Raw genomic sequence first — 15,811 nt, 5'->3', positions numbered from 1 at the left:
TCCATTAACATGGTTGTAGCATGTATCCCTGCCCCTACACATCTACCACGGGGGCAAGGGGTGGGGGGAAGGGAGCTAAGCCACCCCTGCTGCTGGACTGGAAGCGTACCTCCCCAACATACTATTTTGAAGTCCATAGGATAAGATGTACATAATTGTTGGCAAATGTGGGTTTCCCAATTCTGCATATTATCCCAGTGTGCGATGTGACAGAAAAATGGATGTTTGCAGAGGAAAAGTGGGATGGGAAGGATGATCAAGCTCCCCCCCCCCCCAGTGATAGAAAACATCCTGGTGTTGCCAGGATGACAAGTAGGATGGTCAAACATGCCAAGGTCTACAGAGCATCAGCATTTGCTCTGATTCAGGAAACTACAATACAATGATTAGTGGCAGGTGGTTGTGAGCTGCCCACCAGCTATTAATACAGTTTAAAACAAACAAAGACAATTACACTAAAATAAAAAAATGACCACATTTAATCACATTTTTGAGTAGGTCATAAATACTTTTCAACCATCAAAGGCAAGGGTAGAGAAATGGATCTTCAGCACATGACAAAAGCTGTAAAGTGAAGATGCTGGATGCACTTCAGTCAGGAGATTCCACAAATCTGGAAACAGCAAAGAGAATGTCCTCTGCTGGGCCACAACCACTCACCCACCAAACTTATGAGTGTGGCAAAACATTACTCTAGCATAAAACTCTGGTGTTTAAAAGCTTGCATTGGCTGCCCATATGCTACCAGGCCAAGTTCAACATTCCTGTATTAATTTAGAAGACTCATAACAACTTTGATCCTTAAAGACTGATCAATTCCATATATTCCTGTCCAATCACTGAGGTCTTTGAGGAATTTAGTATTGTGGGTCCACCCCAGTAGAAATCCCACCTGGCTGAGATCCAGCAGGCCGCCTTTCTCTTGAACTTCCAGAGGTTAGTGAAGACCTTCTCAATTTAGTAGGCATTTTTTCCTGATGTTATGGTTAATTTTAACTGATTTTATCTCCATTATACCAGTTTTGTAACTTCACTGTACACCTCTTAGAGACTATGGTGTTAAGCAGTACAGTGGTACCTCAGTCTACGAACAGCCCTGTTAACGAACTATTTGGTTTATGAATTCCACAAACTGGAAGTAGGTGTTCCGGTTAGTGAACTCTACATCGGTCTACGAACAGAAGCCGATTGGTGGAAGGGTACTGGCGGCGGGAGGCCTCAGTGGGGAAAGCGTGCCTCAGTTTAAAAACGGCTTTGGTTTAAGAACGGACTTCCAGAATGGATTAAGAAGTTCATAAATCGAGGTACCACTGTATATAAATTGTTGAAACAAATAAAAAGGTTCTGCCAATCTTAACCTCATTTTTTTGTCCTGGTTTCTAAATTATGTTTGCCAGTGAGGAAAAGCATCAGGACTTTTTGGAATATAACAGTTCTTGCATCTTACTTTTCTCAGGTTTTCTGCATCCATAGCAACTATCTCCAGCTGGTTTCTCTCCTCCTCGAGTTCTTCCAGCCTTTGCAATAACACCTCTTTATCCCTCTGCAACTCCTTGCATTCATCACTGGTTTGTTTGGCCTGACTCTTAACACTCTCTAGATATTCCTGTAACCCAATGATAATTCCTTCCAGGTCTTTCTTCAGTGCATCATTTGCTGCTATTTGGCCTGTGAATGGTAGAGGAGAAAGAATTAAGAAATACGAAAAAAGAAGTATTTCAGTTTGCAAGGGAACACCAAAAAGTCATGAGAGCTATCCCTGATTATCTGAAGGTGAGGTGAGCATGTCTCAAAATAGACTTACATAGGAGACACAAACTTTGATTTCAGTATCTGAAGTGACAGCATATTTGCATTTACCCAACATTTATGTTTTAAAGAAGAAATCTGGTCCAGTAAGACTGGCAGCCTTGTACATTTTTACTGTGCTTGTAACTCTGTTAGATCAGCACAGTAACATTAAAATAAAGTGGGGAAGGGAGGGAGGGAGAAATACAGCACTGGATAACCAGGAATTGCAATGACAACGTTTCCCCCCAGAAACTATACATTTTTTCTTTAAACCTAGCCAGTAAAATTCACAAATTTTAAGTTAGATGGAAAGTTCCATTTCTCTTGACCAGGATCTCATCATTTCTCTAGGTAGTGCCACTTTTCCTCACTTTCCTAACTGCTCTAAGAGAAAATCAACAAGAGTTCTTCAGGAAACTAATCTCCAGAGTTCTCATACTACAAATCTCCAGAGCTCTCATACTACAAATGGGAAATAACGTCAGGATAAAAAAATTCTACTTGACTAAACAACAGTAGTAGGTATCTTACACTAGTAGGTGACCTCACTTGAATCCATCAAATAGTCATCCCACAAACCTCTTCGGTGAGCTGAAAAGATACCTGGATGCCATTTATGGGTTTCCTGCTAGGAGAGGCAGAATGCTGCTTTGAGGCTTTCAGAATTTGGCTGGTATTGGTGTGCTCAGAAGGGAGAGCCAAGGTGATGGAGTTTAATCTCATGCCACGTATTAAGGATAGCTCCACATTTCAAATAACAAACATGGTTGCTGCATTTATTAAGTGAGCACTTCCTACAGCAAATACTTAAAAGCATGCATATGTACTTCTAAGAACTGTTGCCTGTAGAGTGTAAAATCTGTATATGCTATGTAAACTATGGAAAAGCCCAAAGCCTCTGAGCTAAAGTCTGTTTTGAATAACATTTTTACCATCTGTGAGCTGTTGCTCCAGGTCCCTAATTTCCTCAGTTTCCTTTGCAATCCGAGACAGCATGTCATCCAGGCGACTTTCAAGATGTTTGTAATGCTTGTTCATCATGTCAAGTTGTTGTTCTTTGCTTGCTTTCTGAGCCTTCATATGAGCCTGTGAGTGGAAGTTAAATGGACATCTCAGGGCAGTAGTTTAAAAACAAACAAAGCACCCCAAACAATCCTGATCTTCCTGCACCCTTGCCACAAATGTTCTACAGCAGGGACAGGGAACTTTCTGATGATGCTGGACTACACCTCCTGTCATCTCTGAGCACTAGCTATATTGATTGGGGCTAATGAGAGTTGGTAGTTCAACAACATCTGGAAGGCTAAAGTTTCCCCATCTCTACTTCACAGTACAGAACAATGAAAGCTATCTTATGCCAAGTCAGGCAACTGGTTAATTTAGTATTGGCTGGGGCTCTCCAGGGTTCCTGATAGGGTCTTTAAAGCCCAAGAATGAAACCTGGGACCTGCATGCAAAGCATGTGCTCTACCGTGGAACTATGTTGCTTTGCCTATATGATTAACCGAATTATGTAAATGGACAATGTTACTTCAGTCACAGGGCTTTCAGCTAGATGGGCTTCAAGTTTCTTACAATTCTGACCACAGCATATATAAATTCTTAGGAGCAAACAATTTGCAGGAAGTTTGAAAATGATTGAAAAATCATTTATTTTATTTTATTTTGTTGAACGGTTGAAAAATCATTTATAAGCAGTATATCTTTCTGGGAGAAGCCCACAGGGTAGGCCACATCATTTCTCACACCTTTCTCCAAACTATTTCCTTCTGCATTAGTTGAGTTGGCTTTGCACACCTGGAATTTCTACCTGAAAGAACTTTTATTTTTAAGATTTGAAGCCTGTTTTTTAAAACAAAATCCTTAAAGTAGCTAGCAGCTTACATAGAATTTATTAATCTGCTCTCTCTCTCTCTCTTGCCTCTATACATACCACTGGTGCCATCTGTGGAGGGGGCATGGGGGCAGGGCTCCCTAAAATTTTCTTTTTCTTTTTTTAAAGAATATTTATTAAAATTTTCAATAATAATACAAAAAAATCAAAAAGAAAAAAGAAAAAAATAACAAAAATACAAAAATAAAAATAATTAAAAACACATAAAGTTTCCATTTCTTATTTTTCATTGACTTATTTCCCAGACCTCCTCGTACCTCCCTTTTTTGTATTCCAATTCAAATTGTTAGTTCAGCAAATCCTTATCAATAAATTTTAACCTATTTCTAACCCCTTCTCCCCCCCCCCCCCCATATTCTCTTAAAGCATTACAGCTGGAAACCACTTAATTTCTGTCCGGCATCATTCTAACATTCATTAATTTTGCAATATTTCTGTAAATAGTCTTTGAATTTCTTCCAATCTTCTTCCGCCGACTCTTTTCCCTGGTCTCGGATTCTGCCAGTCATTTCTGCCAATCCCATATAGTCCATCAAGGGCTCCCTAAAATTTTCAAGCAGCACTCCCTCAATTTTTTTTTTTAAAAATCTACTATGATCCTCAAAGGGATGCACCAGCAGGAAACGCTGGCCCGTCCCTTTGATGATCACCAGGCCACCTTCCAGGAAAGTGCTCTGGTGGAGATTGCGAGAGTGGGAGATTGCCAACGAGAAGTATCTTCGTGCTAGCTTGTCCTCTGCTAGGGATGTGGTGAAGGGGTGTGTGGCATGCTGAGTTGGCCTGGATGGGTTGGGGGGGGTGGCACATGTATGATGTTTTACACACATGACAGGCCCCTGCAATGTTGGGGGCAACTCAGCATGCTCAATATATACTGAATGCCTAACCAATATGAGACTCATACATTCCTTGTAAAGTTGAGCACTAATAATAAAACATACCATTGTGACAGCTTCATTCAACTGTGCCCTCAGATTAAGCACGGTAATTAGGAGATGGTGCACATAGTATCTTGTAAAATTGAAGAAGAAAACTCCCACCATCACCACCTAGTCTGCTAATATGATTCCTGATCCCTAGAAGAATGTCCAAGAATGAGGGGGCATAAAGTGACATCCTATGTTGCATTCTCTGCTTTCTTTCTGCAAAAAGTGTAATTCTAACCTTCACTCCCAATGTCACTGTGCTAAGTGTCTCTCTACCTCCAAATAGGGAAGTGTACAGTGTGATGACATCAGGTTATAATGTAACTTGTATTCTGCCTTACAGAATGATACAACTCAACCCACGGGTGCTGTAGCTGCAGCCCAGTGCTTCTTATACACTACCATTCTCCCCTTAAGTTACAGACCATTCTGTAAACCCTTCTCAACCCAGTCAGACTAACCTCATATGCCTCTCTCCAATGAGTGCAAAAGAAATTGGATACTAGATCTTCTGTATTAAAATATAAGCCAATAATTTCAGTTTCATGCCAAAATATTATTTGTATACTTCTCCCCCCAAAATCTACAACCCAGATTTTATTTTATTTTGTCAATAGCACATTTATTCAAGCTGCTATAACCAGTGTCAACTGAACACAGCTATGTGTACCATTTCTCTTAAGTACCATACTTAACCACAGTTGAATGAAACTGTTACAATGACAAGTTTGGTTATAAGCTTGATAGTGTTTGCTTGGCTTAGAAACACAGTGTCAAATCTTACAGGGCAGACTACTTCCATTCATGGTTTTAGGCATCCTACATGCATCCAACATGGTACATATTTTTTATGAACCAAAAATAGCAGAGTGCTAATTGGCATAAAGAGTACAGAAACAGCACCCACAAAAAATAGTTAATACAAAAATGCAATCCAACTATGCGATGGTACTTTTAAAATAAATGCACAGCTCCACCAATTACACTTAAAACAAAAACCTTATTAGTTAAAATCCCAGGAAAAAGCATGCTTTCCTAAATACTGAGGTAATGCAAAATGGCTGAAGCAAAAGTTTCACTTTATCAGACTATCTCCATACCAAATCTTCATTTAATTTTCTGAGCAGATAACAAAAGAGGCAAATGTCCAAATATCCATAATAAGCCAAGTCAAGTTTGTCCTGTTTTAAAAGTATCTATAACTTAGCAATGTTGTCTTCTAAAATTGTATGCTGCTGTTGAGATTCTTCAATGGTATTTTGAGGGAGGGGAGAGGGAGGCACTTACAGCGTTTGCTTTGTCTTTTCTTCTTTTCAAATCCTGTGTTGAAAGCCCCACTTAAAAGTTGGAATTCATTGTGAAAGACGAGCAGTACTAAAAAAGTAGCTCAGCTCAAACACGGTTTCTCTTAATCTCTATCTAGTCTCGTACACCAAACTTTTCTGTTTGACAGTTGCACTTTGGTTAGGATGTGGTTTGAAAGGGGGAAACTAAGCCCCAGGAGCTGTGAGAGCTCTTTGTCAGGCCTGCACAGTGGTAACATGCGCTCCAATCCCTACTTGTTTCAGCTAGCTGGGCTGCGTCCTGTTTGCTTCAAATCACAACACAGGAAGCAGTGCAGGCAGCCAATCAACTCTACAGCTTGTAACAGGCAGCTCCACTCTCCAAGAGGCTGAGCTTAAATAAAGCATAAAGCAGTTTCCTTTCATATAGAAAGCCTCCCTGAAACACACGGAAAGTTATTATTGGAGAGACCGAGGTCTTGGACTGTTGACTTCACAATTTCTTTTTATAATCAGCCTCTGAGCTTCAAAAATAAGCCAGATATGAATGAGACTTCAAGTATATCCACATAACTGGAAAGCATGAAAAGCTATACTAACTTGTTTTGCAAAACTTTTTTCTTTTTGCAAAATATGGATCTCTTAACATTTATAGTTTGTTTGTGCCAACATAAAATTGTTTGATTTATTAAAAGGAATGCATTTTTTAAATGAAACTAATATTTATGGGGGTAACTTTGTATCAGATTCTTGTAGCCCAGTTGTTTGCATGTTTAGCTAGAAGCAAGTCCAACTAAGCTTGGTGTAACTACTGTAGTCCAAAGTGTGCACTGAATTGCAGCCTTAATTATGCAGAACTGCTCTCTTGGGACAATGGAATGGTCTGGTCTGCCTAATTAGAGCTTTGTGACACCAAGAAGATTATACAGTAACACCAATAAATGTAGGTCCAGATTGCATTCCTTATTCTGTGTGATCAATTAAACAAAGCTGTCCACACCCAAAATAGTTAAAGGCAACTTTAAAACATGAGTCATCTTGAGATTAAGAAACCAGTCAATCTACATTGTTTTAGAAGGAATGACAATTTTTCTCTTAGGGTGTGTCTGCATCACATGCTGCCTTGCGGAGAGAAGGAAATATGTTACTTCTCCTTGTTTCTGTCCTGCTAAAATATTTCTAACCAATGTGAGGTTAGAACGTAGCCTAGGATATGCAGCAGACTGCATCAACTTTTCCTGAGAAATAAGACTTTGTGCATACTATTTCAAAAAAACCCCACAAACTCATCTGCAATAGCTCAAAAAATATGTTTAATAACAAATAATACTGAGCTTGGTTGGCTTACTTAGCATAAACATGCTTAGGGTCATGCCACATGGTTGCTTCTTAAGACAAGGGCACAAATGAATCATATTTGTGTGTGAATATTGGATTGAATGTCATGTGAGGGTAATATAAGCACCTGAATAGAGGGAGGACTATAGCTCAGTGGCTGATGATCTGCTTTGAATGCAGAAGCTTCCAGGGTGAATCACCAGCATGTTCAGGTAGGGCTGGAAATGGCCCCTGCCTGAAACCCTGGAGAACTGCTGCCAGTCAATGTAGACAGTATTGAGTTATATGGCACAGTGGACTTTCTCAGTATAAGGCAGCTTCCCACATTGATTTAAAAAGGATAATGGCTAGAATACAAAGAGCTATTAGGTGAACCTTGTGGAACATTTTGACTTTTTTTTTTGGAATAGCAAATCTCCATACTCAGTTTCAAAAGCAGTTTGCTATGCAGACTGAGGATGGCTGTTTGACCATCTTGAGCATGCATAGTCCATTATCTGGAATGTTCTCACATGGTATTTTTTATCTGTCACATGATCTGAAAGACTGCAGCCATGCTTTTAAAAGAACAATGTAGAATGGGTCCCTGAGGCCACCCAAACATTCCTTCTGGAGAAGGCAGGCAGGCCTGGGAAAAAAGTACAGTGGTACCTCTAGATGCGAACGGGATCCGTTCTGGAGCCCTGTTCGCATCCTGAGTAGAATGCAACCCATGACTGTGCGTCTGCACGGGTTGCGATTCGCCGCTTCTGTGCATGCGTGTGACGTCATTTTGAGCGTCTGCGCATGCGCGAGCAGCGAAGCCTGGAAGTAATGCGTTCCGTTACTTCTGGGTCGCTGCAGAGTGTAACCTGAAAATGCTCAACCTGAAGCATATTTAACTCGAGGTATGACTGTATCTCCTTTCTCAATGCCTAGAGATGAAACATAGCAAGCTGACTAGGTAGGAAATCTCTTTCTGCATTCGCTTCCTGTGCACAGAGAAAGGGAAACTCCTGTCACACACCCAAAATAAAACAAACTGACCATGTAGGAAGAGATGTATTCCTGCATGGCTAGATTTCTGCAAAATAGTATGGAAGAAGCAAGCATGTCTCAGGAAGACTGTTTGGGTGTGGATGAAAAAGGCCCAGTGGGCCAGAGGCTCTCCATACCAGATAGAGAGAGAAGCAGACCTTGAAGTAGCTTGCTTCCAATCCATTTATTACTTGAAAATGTCGTGACCAGGACCCCAGAGTTCCAATATCAAATTAATAATTGCCCTGGCTGTTGGAAAACTGGCACTGGGCTTAACATTGATTCTTGGTACACCAGAATATGGACAATAATACTGGCTAAGAAATTAACATGTTAGGACAGAGCAGCAAAGGGCAAACACAATTCCTATTCCTTTTATAACATAGGGCAAATGTTTATTTAATATAGAAATTGTTCAGACTATGGCAGGAATCCACCCAATACGCATGGGAAAATATGGCATAATCTCTTAGAGTAATCTAATTCAACTTTATTACATAGCACGACCAAAGTTAGTAATTTTATTGGGACATGTTGCTTATTGTTTACTGTGGTAGCAATGATTTTCTCAAAATGTATCTTCTGTACCATATAAAATAAATAAAAACATAAAATGATCAAATTAATAATAATATCACCCTAAGATGCAGTACTAATACATATTCACCACCCCATGAATGCATATATTTTCTTTTCATAAATGAAGCTTGTTTCATTATATGAAGGAAAGAACCTAGGGAATTGCATCTGAACCTATGAACTTTTCTGATGATGTTTCAGCAATGTGCTAGTTAAATGTCAAACACTGTATACGTTTATTAAATATTTTGGAAATAATTCTTTAGAAAAAATATATTTTAATGGGCAAAGATACTCCACTGAAATTTAGCAGAACTCTTTTCCTACAATCCTGTGGGCACAGTGTCATTTACTCTATTACTCAAACAAAACTAGATTCTAATTTTATTCCTGCTAACTGGATATTTATTCAATAATTTATTTGGCATTTCCTATTAATACTATATATATGGAATTCATGTATATATGTGTGTGTAAAACTTACATGTCTTGGGTCTTCAGGATCTAGAGAATCTATAAAACGCTGCAGTTCTCCTAACTCCTTCTCTTTTTTGGCCATGTCTTCCTGCTGCCTTTCCATCTGTTTCTCTAGTTCTAGAGCTTCTTCTCGTAGTTGATTTAGGAGAAGTATCTTGTTGCTTAGCTCTTGCCTAAGACAATCCTTTTCCACGTCTGACATCTAGATTTGAACAAACAGAAAACACACCTAACTAAAACTGAGATACAAAGGATTCAGAGACTACACAAGCTGTATGGTTTAAAAATATGATTCAGTGATTTTCCTTGTGAACTTGAATTCTGCAGTGTGGGCCCAATTCTATAAATGCTTACATAGAAGTTAGTCCCAATGCATCTCAAGTAAACATCCACAGGGCTATCAGTCTATCACTGCATTTCACAGGGAAAAGTTATCATCTATGAAAACCTGCCTTTTTCCTTAGTGCTACATATGGCCAAGTGTTGGAATAAGGTATGCAGCTTTACTGTGCAGCCCCAAAGCATTAGATTGGAATGCTTGAAATTTGGCAATTATGCACAAAAAAATAAACAGGTCTTTTCAATTGTTTCAGTTTATTGCCACATTGTTGTTTATTAAATTGTATACTGCATTAATGTGTATACAACATAAAAATACAAACTGAAAACACAACATACAGAATGAAACAAAAATGAATCAATACCCCTCTCCCACAAACACATTTAAAAGGCCATAGTTACAGAGAAATGTTTTCACCTTGTGCCTATAAATATGTACAGAATGCTCTAGGGGAGAACCTATCAGGGGAGTAGAGGCTTATATACATACCTTTTTCTGAGCCACAACATCTTGGACTAGTTCAAGCTCCTCTGTTGCTTTTAAAACACGGTGCTCTGCATTGGCTACTTCACCTAGCAATTCTGTTAATTTTTCTTGGGCTGGGAAAATGAGAAACAAATGATAAAGACATGCCAATTGCAGCTATCCAGTGCCAACATGGACATATGTTGCAGTTATGGTGAATGTCTCCAGAAGGGTAGAAAGCAGCGGTCACAATCCAGGGAAGTGCACAGGAAAGTTTGTGGATGCTGCAAGTCTTTTAGGCTATAGTGCTATATACACTGATTTGGAAATAAATTCAATTGAAGGCAATGGAGCTTGCTTCTGAGCAGGCTTGGATTGCATTATATGTAGTCTTTTATGTATATGCTTACATAGATTTACTGAATGAGATCTAGCAGGTCAAAAATTAGGAAGGTGTTAGGAAAAAGGTCAATCGTGAGCCAGTTTGAATGGAGTTGCATTCAAGTGACTGAATAATAGTGCAGACTAGACCTGGGTCTTGGGACTAAATCTAGGGCCCCAAATAACCACCCAGAGAACAGCAGATGAGGAGGACAGTGGCAAACAGGTCCAGTCCTGTACCTGGCCTGCTTCTGGTTGCTACAGCATGTTTTCTTATTATATTGTAAAATGTTTTATAATCAAGAGATAACTGACTAAACTTGGTTTAGTTGCACATGGTTATTTATTGTTACTAGATAAACATGTTATCCTTTTCCATAACCAAATGATTCTTATTCCCAAGTAGAAATGTTTACAATTGGGGTGGTAGAAGCAAGCCACATTTTATTTCTGTAGTCATGATGGTGCCATGATTTGGCTTTAAACAGTGGAACATGCACAGAGCATTTCCTTTTCATCAGGGTTGGCAAACTTGTTTGGATTTTGCTTTAACATAACACTGATGTAACACATATGGCCACCCCTCTTTAGACCATTGAGTTCAGGGCTTAAAACTGCTGAACTGCTCCACTTTGAAGGAGATCTGAAGCTGCTTTGGTAAAACCCATTCCTTTGGCCTACTGAAACCTACTGTAATGGCTAGGAGTGTAAACTGGGAAGTCTTGTATTCAAATGTCACCTCAGCCCTCGCCTCACTAGACTGATACTCAGATGCTGTTGAGTCAGTAATTTAACTGTCAGCTTTAACATTCACAGCAGAAATCAAGAGCATCAGATGGAAGACAATACACACAGAGTGAAAGGTTTTCTACATTTAACTTTGCAAGGGGAGGGGAGGTTGGAAGTACCTCCTTTAACCTTTCTCTCTTTTTCTTCTAGTTGTGCATCTAGTGACTGAAGAATATTCAGTTTCAGCTTCTGAATCTTTTGTTCTTCTGCTTCTTCCAGATTTCCCACCTGCATCTTCTGAACCTTGGTAGGGATATAGCCTTCTACAGCGTACATGTTCCTTTTGTATCTAGATTTCCCAATGTAAGGGCTTTCACCCGGTACATCATCAAGTTCAACATCCTGAAATAGGACATAATAGTACAAATTCAGCCAGACTGGAGTGCCTTGGCAGTTTAGTGCAACTGGAGATAGGCTCCTCTACCATCCTCACCATCAGTTTGGAGTTGAGGAGGGGAACAGAGTGTCAGTTCTGATTTTGTACTTTGATTCAGATGTGCAGCACAAGTTTGGGATCAAGTAGGTTCTCTAAAACTGAAAATACTATTTTCAAATAATTACCTCTATTGGATAATAACCTAATGGTTCAAACTTGGCATCAATCTTATAAAAAGCCAGTTCTTGCTCCAGCTCATATTGTTTCTGACAGGCTCGGGTTAATTCCACCGTCTTCTGTTTTAGCTAACAAACAAACAAAAAAACAAACAAAAGGTTAACAAATTGTGTCTTATAAACAAATATATTTAAATGGAATGCCAGTGTCATGGGTCGCTATATGATCCATGCATGAATGACACAACACAAACATCTTTATATAGTAAAAATACAGGGTACACTAGTCAGACTTGCATAACAAAATGCATTTGCTTTAGATGTTGCATTTATACAGATAGTTAAACAAAACACAGACACACAAACACACACACCGGCTATGACAAAGCAAGCCAGTCCCAGCATGCACTTCGAGTCTTTCCAAATTGTCAGCTATGGAGTGGCTTGTCTGCTATGGAGCGGCTGGCAATAGTTGTATGCAAGATTTGCTGCATCACAACAATTTACTATCTAATGCAAATCACGTTAAGGTATCTGCAAATGGTATGTCATGCACAATGCTGAAAATACATGTACACTCAAAATAAAAAAGAATTAACCAGTCATTCACTTTACTGTAGTATTCAAATATTGATAAATCTGATACTAAAATAAAAATAGGGCACCAAATGCTCTAGCCTCATTATTTCCATTTTTCTGAACTGAATAGAATGAGGCACTTACTCTGTTAGCATTTCCCCCCCTCTTTTACTTTTAGAAGCTAGCAGAACACAACAAAAATAAAAATGCTGTCTTGGTCATATTTTTCCAGTTAATTTTTGCATGTAAGTTGTATTGGGATTAGTGCCTTCTGCAGATATAATACTTGATGATGGTAAGCACAAACCATGGTTTGTAGCCTAAGCCTGGTTAACAGTCAAATGCAGCTCATCCTGCCCCAGAGTTCATGCATACTCCAGAGCCACCTGGGAGACCTTCTTACTATGAGTGATGGAGAAACTGCCTTAACTTTGACTTGATCAAGTGCAACTATAACACTTAACCACAGCTCACGCAAACCTTGGTTTCATATATTGATTTGTGCCTAACCATGAGCTATGGAAAACAAAGAATGCTTAAGAATCATAAATGCATTGGATCCACCTAAATCTGTATGTACCTTTACCTATAATCACAAATATATTTGAAGAACCAAACAGACTGATGGAAACATAAGCAGTCCCAATTTGAAACTATCCTATTATTTTCGTTTATCTGGAAGAGAAGTGGGTGCTCTCTCTCTTTTGACTGTTTTATTGTTGGATACCTGAAGGAGAGCATGCAGCAAGGTTCCAATAGGTAGCAGTAGGAAGAACTGAAGGGACGGGGAGAGAAAAGGGCAGAAACAGGAAAGATTGGAAGAAGGAAAAGAATTAGATTTCTAAATCAAAGTATCCAACACCATGCACAACTTCTAATTTAGAAAAATATTTGACACAGGGAAGTGTTTTTGGTGAACAAATAATGATAAAACAAGTACAGCTTTCACATTATTGAATAATTCAAAACAGGACCATGCAAAGAAGCACTATGGGTTGCAGCCCAAAAAAAGCGTAGTCAAGCTTATACACACAGAGGCTACCTTTAGTGAAGAATAAAGGCTCAGTCAGCAATAAAGGAAATGGATCAAACAAACCAAGATACAGGCTAAATGAAAAGAGGAGCAAACTAAATCAGTCACCAGAAGGACAAGAGAAGACAGTGCTGAAAAATATATGTTACCAGATCAAGATACTAATAAGATTAAACTGTTTGTTCTATTTATTCAATTGGATGTGTATGTTATCTACTGAATACAATCCATTGAAAAAATCTAGCGCCCATTCATTTCGGTGGGATAACGACAGTGTAGTCATAAAGACACACACCTTACAAAGCCAGTTTTCAGTAAGCCCAGCTCTGAAGAATCTTAATTAAAAGGGAAGACCTAACTCCCAGTAATTATTGCAGACATGCAAACAATGATTTAATAAAGAAACTCAAAGCTTAATTAGCCATTAAGGTTTTTAAATACAGTGTTGCCTCGCAAGACGAAATTAATTCGTTCCGCGAGTCTTTTCGTCTTGCGATGTTTTTCGTCTTGCGAAGCACGGTCCGTTGCAACTGCGCCTCTTCAAGCGGCTTTAGGAAAAAAGCGAACAAACTTGCAAGACGTTTTCGTCTTGCGAAGCAAGCCCATAGGGAAATTCGTCTTGCGAAGCGACGCAAAAACCGAAAAACCCTTTCGTCTTGCACGTTTTTCATTTTGCGAGGCATTCGTCTTGTGGGGCACCACTGTACAATCCTAATTTTTCATTTCTGCATACAAAATCCACCAAACCACCTGTGGATTTTACATCCAGAAATAAAAGTTGGGGCTCTGTTCAGAAGCACATTGAATGTTAGAAATAAACCATAGATACAATGGGATTTATGGCAACAACAGAACTCATGGCTTAATGCCCAACCAGAAAACATTTAAATCCATCTATCTGAAGACAAAAAATGTGTACTAAGAAGACTAGAAAACATTTAGCTTTCTAATAATTTTAAACATAACACATACAAATATAATGATAATATAATGGCTATTGTCAGATAAACCAAATAGAAAGCCAAATAATGAGATTATTCCCATGACTTGATATACAGTGGTACCTCGGGTTAGGTACTTGATTTGTTCCGGAGGTCCATTCTTAACCTGAAACTGTTCTTAACCTGAAGCACCACTTTAGCTAATGGGGCCTCCTGCTGCTGTGCCGCCGGAGCACAATTTCTGTCCTCATCCTGAAGCAAAGTTCTTAACTGGGTTAGCGGAGTCTGTAACCTGAAGCGTATGTAACCAGAGGTATGACTGTACTGCTGTAGTCCTACTGGAGTCAATTGTACTACCACACTGTAAATGTTAACCTAGTGTCCTCCTCAAAACAGTATCATTCAATGCCATAAGAAATTTCTAGAGATATTCAACAGTCTACTGGGATTTTAAGAACCAAGGTTGCTTTACCAGCTCATTTTTTGTCTCTAGTTCACTCTCCAGGTCATGACAGCTTTGTTTCTGTTGCAGATTTTTTTGTTTTAATGATTTGTTAAGGTCATCTTGTTGCTGAAGTTGTTCGCCCAAGTCAGAGTGTTTGATTTTAAGGTCTTCCAGCTCTTTCACAGTTTTCTCCAAGTCCTTTTCTAGATTTTCTATCTCTTCTGCAGAATAAGGCAAATCAGCAAATCATATACACTCCTTCTGCTACATTTACTGATCACTGACAGAAAAGGAAACCAACGACACTAGTGGCTTTCCCCAAAGATGCATGTGGTTAAAGCATGCAAATTTCCTAATGGGCATAAAATCAACACCAAGTCTCACAGTTTAATAGACAGAAGGAAGAGGTCTTCCCATCCAATCTAATCTAGGTTCAGGTGAGAAGGTACCTACCACCCTCACACTTGTTGTTTTAAAAAAGTCAAGGAAGCTGGAACTCCTCTGAAGCCCTGTCACCACACAGCAGACAGGTCAGAAAAGAGCAGTTGTCCTTCTAACTGCCAAGGACAAAGATTCCAAAGCTTATTTGCATAAGTTCTGCCTATTGTAGACTTTCTCAAACTCGGCCCTCCAGATGTTTTTGGCCTACAACTCCCATGATCCCTAGCTAGCAGGAACAGTGATCAGGGATGATGGGAACTGTAGTCTCAAAACATCTGGAGGTAAAACATCTGAGTAAAACATTTTTACTGTATTTATAATAGGTAAAGTTAAAGGGACCCCTGACTGTTAGGTCCAGTCATGGACAACTCTGGGGTTGCGGTGCTCATCTCACTTTACTGGCCGAGGGAGCTGGCGTTCAGCTTCCGGGTCATGTGGCCAGCATGACTAAGCCGCTTCTGGTGAACCATACAATACAGTTTAAAAAATAAACTAAAGAAAATGAACATGCAGAGTCCTCTCTCACAGGTAGCTCTTAAT

At 39.3% G+C, this 15,811-nt stretch overlaps 1 protein-coding gene across 4 annotated transcripts in view; it reads right to left on the bottom strand.

Annotated features, from left to right (window-relative positions):
• The window catches only part of CNTRL (centriolin), a 63,685-nt gene that overhangs the window by 34,593 nt on the left and 13,281 nt on the right, over positions 1-15,811 (bottom strand). For 2 of the 4 annotated variants that reach the window (XM_083721560.1, XM_083721561.1), the window contains 7 exons: positions 14,858-15,051; positions 11,842-11,961; positions 11,400-11,622; positions 10,135-10,244; positions 9,313-9,507; positions 2,724-2,877; positions 1,448-1,668 (listed from right to left, as the gene is read on the bottom strand). In XM_083721560.1, coding sequence (XP_083577686.1) covers positions 1,448-1,668; positions 2,724-2,877; positions 9,313-9,507; positions 10,135-10,244; positions 11,400-11,622; positions 11,842-11,961; positions 14,858-15,051 — 1,217 coding nt within the window. Of the gene's footprint in view, positions 1-1,447; positions 1,669-2,723; positions 2,878-9,312; positions 9,508-10,134; positions 10,245-11,399; positions 11,623-11,841; positions 11,962-13,138; positions 13,187-14,857; positions 15,052-15,283; positions 15,380-15,811 lie in introns of those variants that run through there. The other 2 variants (XM_083721559.1, XM_083721562.1) reach the window with 2 other exon arrangements.

The sequence above is a fragment of the Podarcis gaigeae genome (assembly GCF_964106915.1).
Source record: "Podarcis gaigeae genome assembly, chromosome: Z".
In the NCBI taxonomy this organism is placed as follows: domain Eukaryota; kingdom Metazoa; phylum Chordata; class Lepidosauria; order Squamata; family Lacertidae; genus Podarcis; species Podarcis gaigeae.
Note: the sequence above shows the minus strand (reverse complement) of the source record. Positions and strands in the feature narration are given on the sequence as shown.